Below are 17,727 nucleotides of genomic sequence, written 5' to 3' on the forward strand. Positions count from 1 at the left end.
CTCATTATGATGTAGGAACTAAAAGTTGCATATTTTCCGCTTTGTCTCTCCCCAGCTAAAAAGAAAGCCAGCCTAGGGCAGGAACCCCAGGAGTTCTCCACCCCACCTCTGTCTTTCACTGTTTGGTTTTTTCCTGCTGGTCTGTGGCCGAGCCATTTTATCACACAGGGCGCTAATGAAAGCCCAGCACAAGGTTTGCGCGCCCATGGGTGTTCTTAGCAGAGGCGTTCTTTTCATTCCCCTTTGTCTCCGAGCTGCTTTGTTTCTTCCTGGAATAACTCCAGCCTCCCTTCCTCCCTTCGTCCCACTGGAGCTCCCCAGCTGCTTGAATAAAACAGCAGTGTGGAAGAGTCCTGAATAGGAAGGCTGGTTGACCAGGAGGTCTGGGAGTTCTTCCAAGTTGGCATGTCCTTGGATCAGGCACTGCACCTGAGGCACAGGCATCATGTTACACAGAGACCTCAGTCCATGCTGGATACACAAGCAACTCCAAGACAGTCCTTCCAACCTCTTTTCCTTTTAAACTTTGGTGTTTCTTGTTATCATTTTACTATGTGATGACTTGGAAAGGGAGTGGGGCAGCCCTCAAGAAATTACAAATTAGTGATTACCATTTAAAAACAAAATTCAGTACCATTCACTGCTTATGGGGGAGTGGGGGACAAGATGTCATAAAACCAAAGAAGATAAGGTCATCGGATTGCATGCCTTAATCCTTTTTGTGCTTGGAAATGGGTTGTAGCAATGCGGAAATGCGTGCGTTAAGCTTTCTACCTTCTCACGTGTGTGCCTGACATTTAAATTCCATTTTATAGAGCTTAGCTTTAGTTACAGCAACGCCTTGCTTTTGATTGAGGTGTTACTAAAATATAATTGTAAAAAGAATTTCTAATTGGTTAGGGCTTTCTCCTTCTTTGTTTTTGAACCAAAAAACCAGGGACCCTAGAATATAACGTACTGAACATTTGCTTTGTGGCTTGTGGGGAGAAAGCTGCCAAGTTCCTCATTCTCCACAGCTGTGAGTCTTCCTAAGCTGATGTCCCATCCCTTCAGACTCTGAAACCTCAGCTAACCCGCCTTGTGGTTGATGTGAAGAGTGGCACTGTTTGGCAGGCTCTGTTCAGAACATTGCAAGGCCAGTTTTTGTTTGGTTTTTGTTTTTCCTTAATACTGCATAAAAAATGAGTATGTTGTTATGTGGCCCCGTGAAAACGTTTTAAGTTTGCATAGGGTATAGCATATTTGGTTATGTATGTTCTTATGCAATTCATAGATTTTCTAGAACGTAGATAAAAGACTGTTGCACGCCAACATTCTGAATCTGGTCTTAATTTAAAATAATAATAATAAATATATATGAATGAAGAGAAATCTGTCACCTCCTGAAATAAATCAGTCACATTGTTAGATAACTGCAGAATGTTCTCTTAAACAGTTTCGCACGAGAATGTCTTTTGTTTGTCCCCTGCTTCGTGTAAAATCATTTTCATCATAAAATGTCTACTGATTGCCCCCCAGAATTTTTCAGTTTCCTCTTTAGGAAGGCAGCTTAAGTTATTTCACTTTGTAACCAAAAGTATAAGTATTCATTGTGAAGAATACAGCTCCCAATGTACACTTTCTTCAAATAAGACTAGAGGTTTTAGAACTAACGGTGTGTTTAATATCAGGAATTTTTATACCCGTGAGTTAGACGTTCATATTTCCAGCAGTGTCAGAACCTCTGAGAGGCAGAATCAGAAGGCTGGAATGTAGCGTGAGCATCATGTGATTGCTGACTTCCCCAGAATTAACCTTCTGTTCCCACCAGCGAGGTTCGTCTGTTCAGGGCAGTGACGAGCACTGTATCGTCTTGGAGAATAATTCCCCAAGCAGAGGATTGAACAATCAACCACCCACTAATTTGTAACAGAGAGAGCCTCCTTGTCCCTCAGTCAGCAGCATACTAAATGCTAATAGTCAGGTAAACACGCCAGATTTGTGTTTGTAACAATCTCGTAAGTGATATTAATGTCGATTAATTTTGCGACTAGAGCAGCCTTTTGACTTTTGGGGAAAGAGAGGACCTAGGCATCTAAAAGGCCAAATGAATAGAGGAGCATTCATGCAGCAGGCTGCTTGGTTTCTGAGCATGTACAGGAACCAGAGCCAAGAGCAACAGGCCACAGGAAGCGATTCATTGCCTGCCTTGGGGGGCCTGCATGGCTGTGGGTCCCACGGGTTCCCCTCCTACACAGCTAACTCGGAGTGACCGTCTGGATCCCCAGAGTTTAGGGGGGATTTCCTGCCTCGGTCTCTGTTCTCAGTGGGCTTCAGGCTGAGGACAGCCACTCCTGTCGGGACTCCTTGAGGGGAGCCGTGCCACGGTGTGGGCCATTTCACGAGAGGACTGATGCTGTTACCTCTTCTCTTTTTAATGTCCCCTGGCAAATACTGAGGAGCTCTATAGAATGTGCAGCAAGAGTGCAGGCCAGGGCGGGAGGTGCGTCAGCAAGCTGTGTCAGACCTTAACCTCTTCAGCTCGCTCTGTGTGTGTTTCCAGTCTCATTAATCATAATTTTCTTTAAAAACTTTCTTTCATCCAGCAAAGCTATCTTGACACATCTGCTTTTGTCTTTGTCTAAAAGTCAGGAATGAGTCCAAATTCCCTCTCAGTCACCACTGGTCGGTAGTTCCTCAGGGGTTTACTCCCCCCGTGTGACAGCTTAGACTTTTGGTTGTAGAAAACACCTGCTGTTTACTCCCCAAAATATATATTTTTAGGGACTGACTCACATACAAAGCTGAGAATATGGTCCCATCCTTCCCAGAAGATGGGGACTGGGCCAGAAACTCTCCTCAGATAGAGCCAGTGTGTGTCCAGACCAAGAAAGAGCATAGTAAAAAGGAGTCCCAGCATGAAAGTGGGGTTAAAACAGGAGGGGAAGAACCCTTTTGCCCCTCTCTCATGTGTATAACCGTGGCCTTCCCGTATCCAGGTGTCAGCCGAGCGAGCAGTGACCCAGCATACTGGCTGTCCCGTCTAGACATGAGGCAGGCAGACAAGTTCTGCTCACAGCCAGTGTGATGAGGGGCAGTTTATAGGTGAGCAGAGAAACTCCTGGAGAAGCGTAAGGTGCATTGGCTGTGACTCGATTTCTCTGTGGGCCTCGTGTTGCTACAGTTGCCCTTTTCAGCGTTTAGTCACAGGCCCATCTTTTCTTGGAGACCAGCAGCCTGCTGACAGACTGTCCACCGGCTGCAGGTACACACATGCTGAGAGCAGGCCGCATCCATCAGATGAGCCAGGCCTTCTTCTGTTCAGGGTTCCACACTAACTCCAACCTTTCCATTGTCCACTGTCAGTAATGACTGTTTCCTCATTATTTTGTTCCTTTATTGGAAATTCAAGCAGTGAAAATAAAAAGGAAGACCTTTAAAATGAGATGGCTTCCTGACTGGAAACACTGACAGGTTAGTATCCCCTCCCGAGAAGTTTGAATGGAAAAACAGTGCTCAAAGGTTTGCATTTGTTGACATTGCCACCTTTTTCAATGCTTAGGTAATGCTTTAAGTGTTTTCAGAAACCACCCGAAGAGTCAGTCTCATTTGGAGATTCTCAAAGAGTCAAAACAGCAGATTTGCAGGTGGCTGTTTGGTGAGGTGGACCTTACCAGGCCTGCATGTCTGGGACCCCAGCTGTTACCTCGTGATGCGAAATCAGGTGACTCGCTAAGACTAGAGCACAAAACGGAGACGGTGGGAGAAGGAGTGTATGTCAATGTGTGTCTGTCTGGTACATGCACGTGTGTGTCTGTTGTGTGTGTATGTGAGTGTGTATGTGTGTCTCTATGTCTAGTGTGTGTCTACATATGTATGTCTAATGTCTGTGTGTGTTGCGTGTGTCTGTTACATGTATTTGTATGTGTGTATGTATGTCTGGTGTTTATGTGTCTAGGTGTGTGTAGTGTCTGTGTGTGTATGTTGTATCTGCTGTATGTGTGCCATGTGTATGTCTAGTGTGTGCATGTATCTGTGTCTGTCTGGCGTATGCGTGTGTCGTATGTGTGCCCGTACATGTATGTCTAGTGTGTATGTGTGTATCTGTGTCTATATGTGTGTATGTTATGTGTGTGTATGTGCGTCCTTTCAATCTTCACAAAGAAAAAGGAAGAGCAATCAATTTTAGCTAAGTCAGTTGTAATTGATGCCAGGGACTACATAGTGTTCTGACATTCGGGGTCACCTGGAGGAGGCTGCTGGTAAGGGCTCCCGTGTGAATTTGTGCAAGGGGCTGCACAGAGAGCACTAGCACTGTGCCTGGTGGTCATTTATGTGCATTTTCTCGGGCAGCAAAGACCATATGTTCTTCATTACAGCATGAGCCGTGGTGATACTGTGCTGGGCGCCTGGTGAAATCTGTTGTTGTCAAGTGCCATCAAGTCGGTTCTGACTCCTAGTGACCCTACATACAACAGAAGGAAATGCTGCCCAGTCCTGCTTCACCCACACAGTCATTGCTATGTTTGAGCCCATTATGTAGCCACCGTGTCAATCCATCTCATTGAATAGCTTCCTCATTTTCACTGGCCTTTTTTTTTTTTTAACTTTACCAAGCATGATGTTTTTCTCCAGGAACTGATAACAAGTCCATAGTATGTGAGACTAAGACTCATCATCCTCGCTTCTAAGGAGCATTCTGGCTCTACTTCCTCCAAGACCAGTTTGTTTGTTCTCTTGCCAGTCCATGGTATAGTCAGTATTCTTCACCAGTACTATAATTCAAACGCACCAGTTCCGTTCAGCCGTCCTTATTCATTGTCCAGCTTTCACATGCATACGAGGCGATTGAAAATACTAGGGCTTGGGTCAGAGGCACCTTATTCCTCAAAACGACATCTTTCTTTTTTTAACCCTTTAAAGAGGCCTTTTGTGGCAGATTTGCCCAATATAATTTGCTGTTTGGTTTCTCGACTGATACTTCCCTTAGCATTGATTGTGGATGCAAGTAAAATTAAATCCTTGACTACTTCAGTATTTTTTCTGTTTGTCATGATGTTGCTTATGGGTCCAAATTGTAAGGATTTTTGTTTTCTTTATGTTGAGGTGTAATCCGTACTGAAGGCCGTAGTCTTTGATCTTCATCAGTAAGTGCTTCAAGTCCTCTTTGCTTTTCAGCAAGCAAGCTTGTGTCATCCGCATATCACAAGTTGTTAAGGAGTCTTCCTCCAATCCTGATATGGCGTTATTCTTTATATAGTCCAGCTTCTCAGATCATTTGCCCAGCATACAGATTGAATAAGTGTGGTGAAAGGATACAGTCCTGGTGCACACCTTTTCTGATTTTAAACCACACAGTATCCCTTTGTTCTATTCAAACGACTGCCTCTTGTTCTATGTACAGGTTCCTCATGAGCACAATTAAGTGTTCTGGAACTCCCACTTTTCACAATGTTATCCATAATTTGTTTATGATCCACACAGTCCAATGCCTTTGTGTAGTCGATAAAACACAGGTAAGTATCTTTCTGATACTCTCTGTTTTCAGCCAGGATCACCTGACATCAGTAGTAATATCCCTTGTTCCACATTCTCTTCTGAATCCAACTTGAATTCTGGCAATTCCCTGTCAATGTACTACTGCAACCATTTTTGAATTATCTTCAGCAGAATTTTACTTGCGTGTGATATTAATGATATCGTTTGGTAATTTCCATGTTCTGTTGGATCGCCTTTCTTTGGAATGAACGTGTATATGCCTCTTTTCCAGTAAGTTGTCCAGGTTAGCTGTCTTCCGAATTTCTTGACATAGACAATAGAGCATATCTAGCATTGCATCCATTTGTCGAAACATCTCAATGGATATTTCGTCAATTCTGAAATTCAGTTTAATTTAATTCCTGGAGCCTTGTTTTTTGCCAGTGCCTTCAGTGCAGCTTGGACTTCTTCCTTCAATACCGTAAGTTCTTGATCATATGATACCTCCTAATATGGTTGAATGCTGACCAATTCTTTTTTGGTACAGTGACTGTGTATTCTTTCTATCTTCTTTTGATGCTTCCTGCATCATTCAAGTTTTTGCCCCTAGAATCCTTCACTATTGCAATTCAAAGCACTGAGTTTCTTCTTCAGTTTTTTCAGCTTGAGAAATGCCAAGCGTGTTCTTCCCTTTTAGTTTTCTATCTCCAGCTCTTTGCACATGTCATTATAATACTTTGTCTTCTCGAGCAGCCCTTTTGAAATCTTCTGTTCAGCTCTTTTACTTCATCATTTCTTCCATTTGCTTTAGCTACTCTGCATTCAAGAGCAAGTTTCAGACTCTCTTCTGACATCCATTTTGGTCTTTTCTTTCTGTCTTTTTAATGACCTTTTGCTTTCTCCAAGTATGATGTTCTTGATGTCATGCCACAACTCGTCTGGTCTTCAGTCATTAGCATTCAGTGCGTCACATCTGTTCTTGAGATGGTCTCTAAATTCACGTGGGTTATGCTCAAGATCATACTTCGGCTTTTGTGGACTTGTTCTAAATTTTCTTTCGTTTCATCTTGAACTTGCATATGAGCAATTGATGTTCTGTTCTGCAGTCGATCCCTGGCTTGTTCTGACAGATGGTACTGAGTTTCTCCATTGTTTCTTTCCATAGATGTACAGGTTATTAATTTTTTTTTAAAGCTGAGGTATTTATCATTTATCTCCATGTTTTCTGTACTTATTTCATTTTTGAAAGCAAAATACAAAGTTCACGTATTTATATTAAGGGCCAACTCTGTATCAGATTGCAACATGTGTAAAATTTACTTTTATTATATTCTCTTGTCATACCTTTCAGCCTTCAGTCATTCAGAACCAAAACCAAACCAAACCCGCTGGCCTCGAGTCAGTCGCTACTCACAGTGATGCTATAGGACAGGGTTGAGCTGCTGCATAAGGTTTCCAAGGCTGTAATATTTATGGAAGCATACTGCCACATCTTTCTCCCATGGAGCAGCTGGTGGGTTAAAACCGCCGACCTTTCAGTTAGCAAACGAGCACTTAACTACTGTGCCACCAGGGCTTCTTCTGTCAGTTATTGTCATCCCCCAAACTAGTGCTCAGCGCCTCTGCACAGCTCCTAAACTTTTTAAAGGTGATTTCTTGCACTAACCTGACGTTACCATGACAGTTAGAGCCAGAGGAGTCTAGGCGCGCACAAAGAGGAGAATAACTCACCCAGGGGACCTCGTCCAACAGGAGACTGGTGTTTTCCACCCTTGATGTATCTTCGTTTTGCTGAGGAACAAATTAAGAACCACTGGCCCTCATAGACAGGAGGTCTAGGAACATATGTAAGAACAAAGTGACTGGCACGAAGTTAGTCAAGCAAAGTTTTCAGATACTTAGTCACAAGTATAGATTTAATACTATCAACATACTTGCTTCTGTATTCTGAGCCATTGAAAGTGTCACCATCCTCACTGGGCAGGTTAGTTTCCTCTTTGTTACCTAAAATCCGCCAACGGCTTTGTCTCCTTCGTCGTCATCTCATTCCTGTGGAGACAGTTACACACTCACTGCATAAAACAAATGGAAGCTGCAGTCCCTGGGAGCTGTGCCTGGAAGAATAATTTACAAATTAGCTCCTTTTTGTATGTGATCTGCAAGAGAATTTCTAGTGTATCATGATTTTTTTTTTTACTCGCAATAAATGTGACTTTGATTCCAAAAGCAGGAAGTTAATATCTAGTATTGAAAAGTACAGAGGCAACAATCAATTTACCCAGAAAATTCTGCCGTAGATTACTTGAAGCATAATTGTCAGCAGTCACAAGCTAGCAGCATACTTGCTTTTTTGCTTTATAAGTAAATTATGATTTTCACATGGACATTACCAGCTTCCTGGTATGGTGGAAGAACTTTCTGAATAAAAGTGGGGTCCCCTACATTGAGTTCTCGATGAACAGAGGTCTGAGAAACTGCCGAAGCCCAGGCGCCCCTGATTAATCCAGGTCTCTCCTCACATAGCCTGCCGGGATTACTTCAGACTTTAGAAGCAGCGGCTCCAAAGTGTCCTTGAATCTTTTTTCTCTGTCATTAGTCTTTCTCTAGTAAATAGCAATGACTGCTAAATAAACATTTCTTTAAGTCCTTGCAAGTAGAACTTTAAATTACCACTTTGCTTTGAAAATGTGCCTCTGAGTTACGCTTCTCTTGGTTAGAGAATTTATCAGGGCATCATTGCATCGTTATTTGACAGATATTTTTGAACACGTACGGTGGACAATGGACAAGATACATGGGTCGTCATGAATCAGAATCAACTCAACCGCAGCTAACAGCAGTGGACAGAACGATGAAAATATCTTTCTTGAGAACTAACTAGCTGAGGCCGTTTTGGGAGGATCTTTGGAAGGGACGTTATTTAATCCCAATGAACGTGACCTTGATTGCAAAAGCAGGAAATTAATATCCAGTATCAAAAAGTACAGAGGTAACAATCAATTTACTCAGAAAACTTGGAGGAGAAGGTGAACTATGAGGCATCCCTATTGGAAAAACTCCCAGTGCTGAGTGTATGCATCTGGGGTGGTGTTGCCTCATAAGACGTGCCAGGACCTTTAGCCCTGGTCCCGGGGGTGCATGTGGCTAACATCACGTGGTGGGAGGGACGCCTGTCACAGCACATGTACAATGACACAGTAAAGCCATGTGAGTGTGACACCAGCACCCAAGCAAGCTGGCCATTGGGTCCCCCCTGTTCCTCCGCCTGCTCTTGGCCCAGGATGCGTCCTTCCAACGGGCCGTCACCCCACTCTCTGCTGCACTTTATCCTTTTGCAATGTCCTTCCTTGCCTTTTGCAGTGTCATTTTCCATGCAAAAATGTAAGTATTGCTCCATATTTTTGTTAACCTTTAAATTTACAAAGACCTTTTTTGTACATTTTTGCCCCAATTACTCCTCCCAGCAGCCTGGTATGGCAGGAGGAATCATGTCGTTTTACACATCAGGAAACTGAAGCCAAAGAAGGTCAAGAACCAGCCTTGTAAGATACCCCAACCAGCACTGGACAGAGGTGGAATTGAATCCGGGCTCCATGGCCTTTATGTGTCTGTTAGTCCGTAAAGCACTCGCTCAGCATGTATTTATTAGACACCTGCGCGTGCCAGGCAGGCTCTTGGCTCTAGGGGTGTGCTGTAAACCGAGCAGCCAAGATCTGCTTTCCTGGATCTCATCTTCCGTTGAGATTATGAAATGAGGAAGTGCGCCCGCTGTGGTGAAGGGCTCTCATCTTCAGGGCCTGGAGTTCTTTGGTTTACTCCCATACACTGTAATCCAATTTCACTCTGTTGTTGTTAGGTGCCGTGGAGTCAATTCCAACTCACCGTGACCCCATGTGACAGGGTAGAACTGCCCATAGGGTTTCCTAGGCTGTAATCTTTACAGATGGATCGCTAGGTCTTTTCTCCCTCTAAGCTGCTGGTGTGTTCAAACCGCAGACCTTTTGATTATATACCGGCTGAGCGCTTAACCGCTGCACCACCAGGGCTCCTTAGTTTTATTCTAGAACACTTAGAGACGTCCTTAAGACTTTTGACCGTTGGGACAATGAGAGAGGGCTAAAAGCAACTGGGATTCTTCTTGGCCTGAAGCTAACAGGATACAGTCATTTCTTTTTTTCTTAAATTTAAAAAAAAAACAAGTGTTTCATTAATCACAGATGTCCCATGCTTACAGACTGGGAATGGAAGATTTCTCTTCTCCCAGCAGTGTGTGTGTTCACTTGGTGGCTGTCTTTCCTGTGGGGCTGAGGGTCGGGCTCCTGCTCCTCCCCCCACCCCACCCCACCCTTCTTTTTTTCTTTTAGCTTTTGTTCTTTCTCTTTTTAAAGGAGAAATGTAGCATGGACTTTGTGTGAACTCTGACTTCAGCAAAGAAGCCATTTATGTGGATTTTTTTTCCCCCTCCAAAATGAGAGGAGATAAACTTTAATTGGATTTCTCCCTTGCGGTTTTAAGCAGATCACAAATGGCTTTCTCATGTACACACTGGGGCATGTTTTTAAATGACCATCGGGTGCTGATACTGTCTCTTTATGCTAAAGTTTGCTTTGGCCCCTTAATTAAAGGACAGGTTGTTTAAAAAGATATGTAGAAGCAGAATGAAATCATTCATCTAGGTTGCTTCGTTCGTGCCTCATAATCCACAGATGGGATGTCCCAGACACCAGTCTAGGCTTGCAGTTACAAAAATGATTAAGAACGTGAAAATGTCCAAAGATTGATAGTTGCGAATATACTAAAAAACCACTCAATTATGTACTTTAAATGGATGAATTGTATGATGTGTGAATTATGTACTTCAATAAAGTTGATACTTTTTTAAATTACTAGGACACACCCCTGAGTCATAATGGTTGACTTACATGACCAGCTGGTGCGCTAAGTCTGGGAAAAGCGAAACTGGCTCAGAGTCTGTGACTAGTAATTGATTCATGCGTTCTGGCATCTTTCTTTCAACCTGTATTTACTGCACTCCACAGGCGTGCCAGGCATCCTGCAGGCGGCAGGGCGTGTAGTCACGGACAAGACAGGCATGGTCCCCGCACGCAGGAAGCTTGGGGTCTAGTGTCATGGTCACTTCCTGTGTGGACAGGCAGGGTTTCCTAACACAGTTACGGAGTGCTGTCACGAAGGGTTACACAGAGATGTGGCCATAGGGCTCTGTCTTCTGGAGATTGCTCTTGCTGTCGGATTGGCCCATCGCAGTCCAGCCCTGAGCAGAAAGGCTAGGTCTCAGAGAGGAGTCCCTGCGTGGCGCAGCCACTTAAGCACTTGACTGTTAACCAGAAGGTTGGTGGTCAGATCCACCCACAGATGCTGCAGAAGAAAGGCCTGGTGCTCCACTTCCACTAGGTCTCAGCCTTGAAAATCCCATGGAGCAGTTCTACTCTGCCGACATGGGGTCACCGTGAGTCGGAATCAACTCGACGGCAGCTGGTGTGATGGTGGATTTTTTCAGATGAGAAAACCGTGCCTAGAGGAAGAGGGACACACCCTGAGAAGTGTCTTCTTCTGGGCGATGGACACTCAGGCCACACTGGCAAACACGAGCACATCACCGCCACCAGGAGCTTTACTGGGAGAAGGCAGCTGTGTGCAGACCAGTAATTTGAGATTTTCCTGAAGAGACCTAAGAGCTCTAAAGCTGTTTGTTGCATTCTTTGTGTCTAGTTTGTGCCCAGTAACAGTGGAGATCTTAATTCTACTGAGATACTGTTGGGACATGTGAATTCAGTTAAAATGTGCAATAGAGCGGCTGGTTTAGAGGGCAGAGTCTGTTCTTCATAGAGCTCAAATAACAGCAGGCACTGTGTTCCCTTCTGTTAATGACTCTGCTGAGTTCCAATAAGTTTTGAGCTTTTTAAGCCGCTGATTTTATGCATTGTATCACAACCCAGCAAAAAGTGCAGAATCTGGGTGTTACACGCAAATCACTGATTTAGGCAAAAAGAGTTTCTATATTGGAAAGAAAGAAGTACCTAGTTTATTGTATTTTCAAGAGTATTAAGTAACATGAAGTATTGAGCATCATTGTTAAAGACAGTACACAGACAAGGTGTCATTTATCTAGTTTACTTCTTTTTTGGTTATTGTTTTTATTGCTAGTCGCCCAGCATGGTGACTAATGTATCAGATTTGCCCTAGACAAAATGTGTGCTAGTTTTAGAGAAGATGGATAGATGGACGGATGGATGGACGGATGGATGGATGGATAGCTGCTGTTGAGTTGACTCTGACCCACAGCAACCTTGTGCACAAGAGAGTGAAATACTGCCTGGCTCTGTTTCATCCTCACGATTGCCAGCATGTTCAAGTTCATTGTTATAGCTGTTGTGGCAGTCCATCCCAGGAAGAGTTTCCCTCACTGGCCCTCTACTTCACAAAACATGATGTCTGCCTCCAGCGATCGATGCCTTCTGATGACGTATCCGAAGTGAGTCAGACAACGATCTGTCGCGTTCCATAGGGTTTTCATTGGCTAGTTTCCAGAAGCAGACTGTCAGGCCTTTCTTCCTAGTCTCTCTCAGTCTGGAAGCTCCGCTGAAACCTGTCTGCCATGGGTGACCCTGCTGGTATGTGAAATTCCAGTGATCTAGCTTCCAGCATAACAGCAACATGTAAGCCACCACCATATGATAAACTGATAGGTGATGGATTTTAGAGGTGGGTGGGGAAATTTTCCCTGTACATTATCAGACTTCTGAAAATAAATTTTTTTTCAAGGTAAAATAAAAAATTGAACAGAGTTCCATTCTTAGTTTGTAATTGCCAGTTGCTGCTAGCATTTTTCTAAGCCATAATTATTCTGGCACAGTGAAATACTGTCGCTTAAGTAATTTGATAAATGGAACTCAGGCCGAGAACTGCTTGTTCCCTTCAGAATGGCAGAGCCACAGGTACCCGAGCGTCTCATCTGTGGCTCCGGTGAGCCCCTGTTTGAGCACTCTGCTTACTTCCTGCCCATCGGAGGCACGGTTAGGCCACTGCCGGGTTTTAATACCTGACCTGCCAGCTGAGGAGGAAATCTCTTTTGAGACCCGCTTGCCAAAGTACAGAGAACCAAATCCTGTGCAGCTGAGCTCACAGAGAGAGGCAAGGAAGTGATGTCTCTTGTTCTCCTGAAACCATTTTACAGCAAGCAGATCTTTTCCTGGGCAAGGCCAAAACACCCTGTGTGTCATCCTTGTCAAGCCAGCTGGGTCCTCCAAAGCGTTGTCATTTGACTGCAGTTCATTCTCTCATCCCTCCAAAGGCTGTTGGGTCTGCTGAGCAGTGGGGCGGTCTTCATACTGCAGAGAGATTGCCCAGGTCCCTGCCCACAACCCTCACGAGCCCTCCAGCACTTGCTGTCTTCTTCATAACCTCGCACACTTAGGTTGGGCAAAGAGACTCAGAATTCTTGATAGGCATCCTCTTTTCACTTAGGGTTCTTATATGCTTCATTGCTCCCTTTCCAGATTCCTCCACAGTCTCACTTTCGGGCCCAAAGACATGTGAAATTGATATCGTAGGCCTAGGTGCTGTAAATATCCTGCTTACGAGTGTTAAAACCTACACTCGGTTTAGTTTTATTCCCAGTGAGCCCTGGTCTTTTCCTGGCCTCCTCATTTCCCACAAGGGATGGCACAGCTCCCTCCATTAGTGAGACCTGTCACATCTAAGCCCATCTCTCTCGACCTCCACCTTCTGTCACCTTGATAATTCCTCACCTTACGCAGTTATGTAATGAATATATGTCAGAGAAATGACTGTCTTTAAAGTATAGACTGTGAATTAGCTTGCTCCCTTCCTTCTGCTGGTGATTTCTGACATTTCCATCCAGCACTTAATGAGTGCCTCCTGTATGCAGGCACCATGTGAGGGCCCTAGGAGATCGTCAAGAACCAAGGCAGATGAAGCCCCTGACCTCGTGGAGCTTAGGTTCCATGATCTAGTAGTGCATGGATTACTCAGCCCCAGCTCATTCAGAGTAGGTCAGTGCCACCTCCTCCATGAAGCCTTCCTTGGTGCCTCCACTGGTCTCCCTTTCTCAGCCTCGCACAGGGTTTGTGCCTCTCTTATACTATGTGTCACATTCTTGCAGGCGTGACAGTTATGTGATCCCAGGAAACACTACATGGTAGGTCCCATGAGCGAAGAGACCAGATTTTTTCTTCTCTGTCCCAGTGGGAAGCACAGGGTGTGGCTCCGAGTTGTGGCCAGTGAATGACTGTGAATTTGTCACCTGTTGTGCCCAGCACAGGGTCTTGACAATAGTTGGAGCTTAAAAAAAAAAAAAGTGAATAAATTGTCACAGGGCATGTGAATTATCCAAACCGTCCTCCTCTCTTTGTCCTTTCTGTAGTCGCCACACCAAGAGTCCCTGAAGTTAGGGACCGCGTCTGCCTCACTCACCTTTTATCCTAGATGGGCACCTGAGAAGGTTCCCAGGTGGTATTAAGTGCATGAATGCTTTAACTTAATGATTTCATCCTTCTTTGCCTCTTCCAGGAGCACCTGGTGAAGAGTAAAGCTTGTTTGTCAGTATGGAAACGTGTTAATAGCTCTTAGCCCTGGTAACATAGTGGTTAAGAGCTATGGCTGCCAACCAATAGGTTAGCAGTTCAAATCCAACAGGTGCTCCTTTGAAACTCTGTGGGGCAGCTCTGCTCTGTCGTATAGAATCACTACAAGTCAGAATCAACTCAATGGCGATGTTTTGTTTGTTTGTTTTGAGCTTATATACGTACGTGGGAGGGAGGTTATTCTAAACCAGAATGTAATATTGATTCTTTTTTAATCAAAGTCTGCCTCTGAGAAACTAGATTTTTAAGAATGAGTGGCCCTGCTTAAAACGCGTCATCTGCTTATGGAAGATTATAACCTTTACCAATCCGTGGGCTGGGCTGAGCAGGGAACGGACTGCAATTAGACGGGTGGTATCCACTGTCTAGTCCAGGCGTCTGGAGCGTCAGTGGGAAACGGGCGCTGACTGTGCACATAATCGCAGGATTGGAAGGAATTAACTCCCTTGCTTTCAACTGCAGCGTGCAATTGTCTCTGGTGCTGCAGAAGTAAATACAGCTAATACAGGTGTCTGCCTAAAGGAATATTTCCAAAGATTGATTTTAATTTACTTTTAAGACTTCAAAAGATTTAAGAAATTAACAAGCACAGCGAATGATTTTACCCTTCCCCATCATTCCATTTTCTAAAGTATTTTATTCCGTTTAATTGTGGTAGAGCCAGTGTGAAGGGCCCAGGAGGGGCCGGGCAAGTTCCCAGGTCACTGGTCTTCAGATTGTGAAATAGCGCCTCAGCACAGTTCTGGGGATTTGCTGAGTGCTGTTACCTGAATTTTTTGGTTCCAGTTTTTCTTCTCTTGAGAAATCGTCAGCCCAGGCTTGGCTGGGTTTAGTTTTTTGAGATCCAGTGACAAGGTTCATTTGGAAGTACTCTCTGTAGAGAATTTTAGTTATTTGAGGAGGACTCCACCTCCTCACATTTCTTTTTAAAATGCGTTGCTGTATTTTCAGTTATTGCTGATAATTACTGCATCATGTGAAGTGACTCTGCTGAGGCTGATAGTAAAGATGCTGTATGTTTGCATGGTTCAGCGGAGCCCAGCTGTGACCAGTAAGTCAGGGGCTTGGCCCCCCAGCAAGCCCCGAGCTTTACTCTCTGTGCAGCCACGGCCTTTATCCTTGACATTGAATGAAGCAGCCTTCCAAATGTGTGCTGATTGTCACTAGGCCTGACTGGGTCAGATCCACCCAGAGCCGCACCTTTACATGTGAAGTTACAGACTTGTGCTTTTATTCACTGATAGTGAGTCAAACCAATACACTTATCTAACAGGATTCATTTGTGATGTCAATTGATGTAGCTTAAAAAATTTTTATTTCCTTTCAATTCTTCTTCATATTAGTTTATCAAGAAAACGCATCAACCTGATTTAAAATTCTGCCTCCCAATGTCTTTGTGATGTTTTGCGTGATGATAACATTTTACGTGTGTGAGGGTGGTACTGGCCTTCAGGACTGCTGGTGTGCAGGTCTTTTTGGAGGGAGGTACATCTTGAAAAAGGTCATCTCCGGCAAAACTCAAATCTGGTAAACACTGAGAGAGAGAGTGTGTGTGTGTGTGTGTGGTGATCTCTTATGTTTGCACCCTGGTGGTGAAGCCAGTTAACCAAGCTCTCAGCAGTCTGTCTGTGCTCCACACACCGCTGAGTGGTACTAAAGTGTCTGGAAAAACGGTGCCCTGAAAGCATGGACTTCCACGCTGGAAGGATTTGTGTGATGTTCAGTAAAACTTGTTTCTTTCTCGTCCTGACAGACTCGCTCTCCGTTTCCAGTAACGATGCCAGTCCACCGGCATCCGTAGCGTCTCTTCAGCCCCATATGATTGGGGCCCAAAGCTCACCTGGCCCCAAGCGTCCAGGGAACACCCTGAGGAAGTGGCTCACGAGCCCCGTGCGGCGCCTCAGCAGTGGCAAGGCTGATGGGCACGTAAAGAAGCTGGCCCACAAGCACAAGAAGAGCAGGGAGGTCCGCAAGAGTGTCGACGCGGGCTCTCAGAAAGACTCGGATGACAGTGCGGCCACACCACAGGACGAGACCATTGAAGAGGTGAGGGTCTGTGTGGGCTTAACCTTGGCTGGTTTAAATGGTGCAAGGCCAAAGACTAGACCCCTACTTGCACATTGCCCCCTCTCTCTGTCTAAGTTGCAGGAATTAGTTGCTTGTCTTGTGAGGAAAGGAATCCCTGAATAAAACACTTGACTACTAGCTGAAAGGTTGGTGGTTCAGACTCCCCTCGAGGAGCCTCAGAAGACAGGCCTGGCCATCTGCTTTCAAAAGGTCAGCCTTGAAAACGCTATGGAGCAGTTCTACTCTGCATACCCGGGGTCACCATGAGTCAGAATGGACTTGATGGCAACCAGCAACAACATAAACTGATTTGGTTCTGTTTTCCTCTTTGTCAGTCGCCGTGGAGTCTACTCTGACTGCTGCTGATCCCATGCGTGTCAGAGTAGAACTGTGCTCCATAGCACTTTTCAAAGGCTGATTTTTCAGAAGTAGATGGCCAGGCCTTTCTTCCAAGGCACCTCTAGGTGGACTCAAACCCCCAGCCTTTCTGTTAGCAGCCAAGCATGTTAACCATTTGTGCCACCCAGGGACTCTCTCCTACTTTTACCTTAGTTTTAATTACATGTTTTGCACACGTACCCAGAAATCATGAAAGTCGTGTATGCCCATTAAGCTCTCCGCTAAGCCGACTGTTAGACTCAGTGGGAATAGGACTTGAAATAGTTGCTCCTACTTAAGCATGGTCGAGCCCAACCCATGGCTTCTGATAAAGAAATCAGACAACCATGAGCTTTTCTGCTGAGGCTTGGCCACCCCCTACCTGCTCTCGAAGGAAGTGGGTGCTGAGCTACTGCAGCCCCGCTCTCCTTCATGTCTGCCATGTAGGTAAAGCCAGTAGGTGCCGCTTAGGGTTGCAAAGGGTTAAGAAGTCCCTGAGTTAGCACTAAAACGCCTTGGAAGGATTTGTGGAATGTTTGCATCCTCCTATTTATTTTCCCTCACTGTCTACACTTATATCTTATCCTGAGTATAAAATATCTCATTTATTTTGCTAACCCAGTAGTACCCACTACCACCACCCACTGCCATCGAGTCAATTCCTACTCATAGTGACCCCTTAGGGTTTCCAAGGCTGTTGCGAAAACAGCATGGGGGCGGTGTCTCATCTTCTCTAACTTTGCAAGGGGGAAGGAGAATCTAGATCAACAGCCCAAGGCTGATTCCTATGAGGCAGAGGCCAGACATGCCTCCTCTCCGCCATCTTTACCAATTCTGACACCAATCACCCCTCCCACAGCACTCTCTACTGGGTTCGATAATTCATTGCAATGGCCACACAGAACTCACAGACCATACTTAAAATTATGGGGTTTATTAGGGAAGTAACAGGCTATAGTTTAAGCTCAGGAACACTCAGGATACAGTCTTCCATCAGGACAGCCTCTTTTCAGCTGTGCTCGCAGGCACACCTCTCCCTGACCTTCAGTCTCTGCCAAAAGGTACTCAGCTTTCTCACACTGTGGGCCGGGAAGCCCACTTCGCCATCTCCTGCAGGTTTCTCCTGCCGGTCTCTCCTTCCTTCGTGGTAGTGGGCCCTTTTCTTTCCCGCCTCTGGGGTGGCTGATTTCGAGCCTAGCAG

General features: G+C 45.0%; 1 protein-coding gene across 2 annotated transcripts in view; it reads left to right on the forward strand.

The window, feature by feature from the left end:
- Nucleotides 1-17,727, forward strand: part of TRIO (trio Rho guanine nucleotide exchange factor) — a 417,508-nt gene that overhangs the window by 354,606 nt on the left and 45,175 nt on the right. The window contains exon 35 of one of the 2 annotated variants that reach the window (XM_064270659.1): nt 15,835-16,127. In XM_064270659.1, the coding sequence (XP_064126729.1) occupies nt 15,835-16,127 (293 nt within the window). Of the gene's footprint in view, nt 1-8,212; nt 15,800-15,834; nt 16,128-17,727 lie in introns of those variants that run through there. The other variant, XM_064270669.1, reaches the window with a different exon arrangement.

Source organism: Loxodonta africana, chromosome 2, assembly GCF_030014295.1.
Source record: "Loxodonta africana isolate mLoxAfr1 chromosome 2, mLoxAfr1.hap2, whole genome shotgun sequence".
NCBI lineage: Eukaryota > Metazoa > Chordata > Mammalia > Proboscidea > Elephantidae > Loxodonta > Loxodonta africana.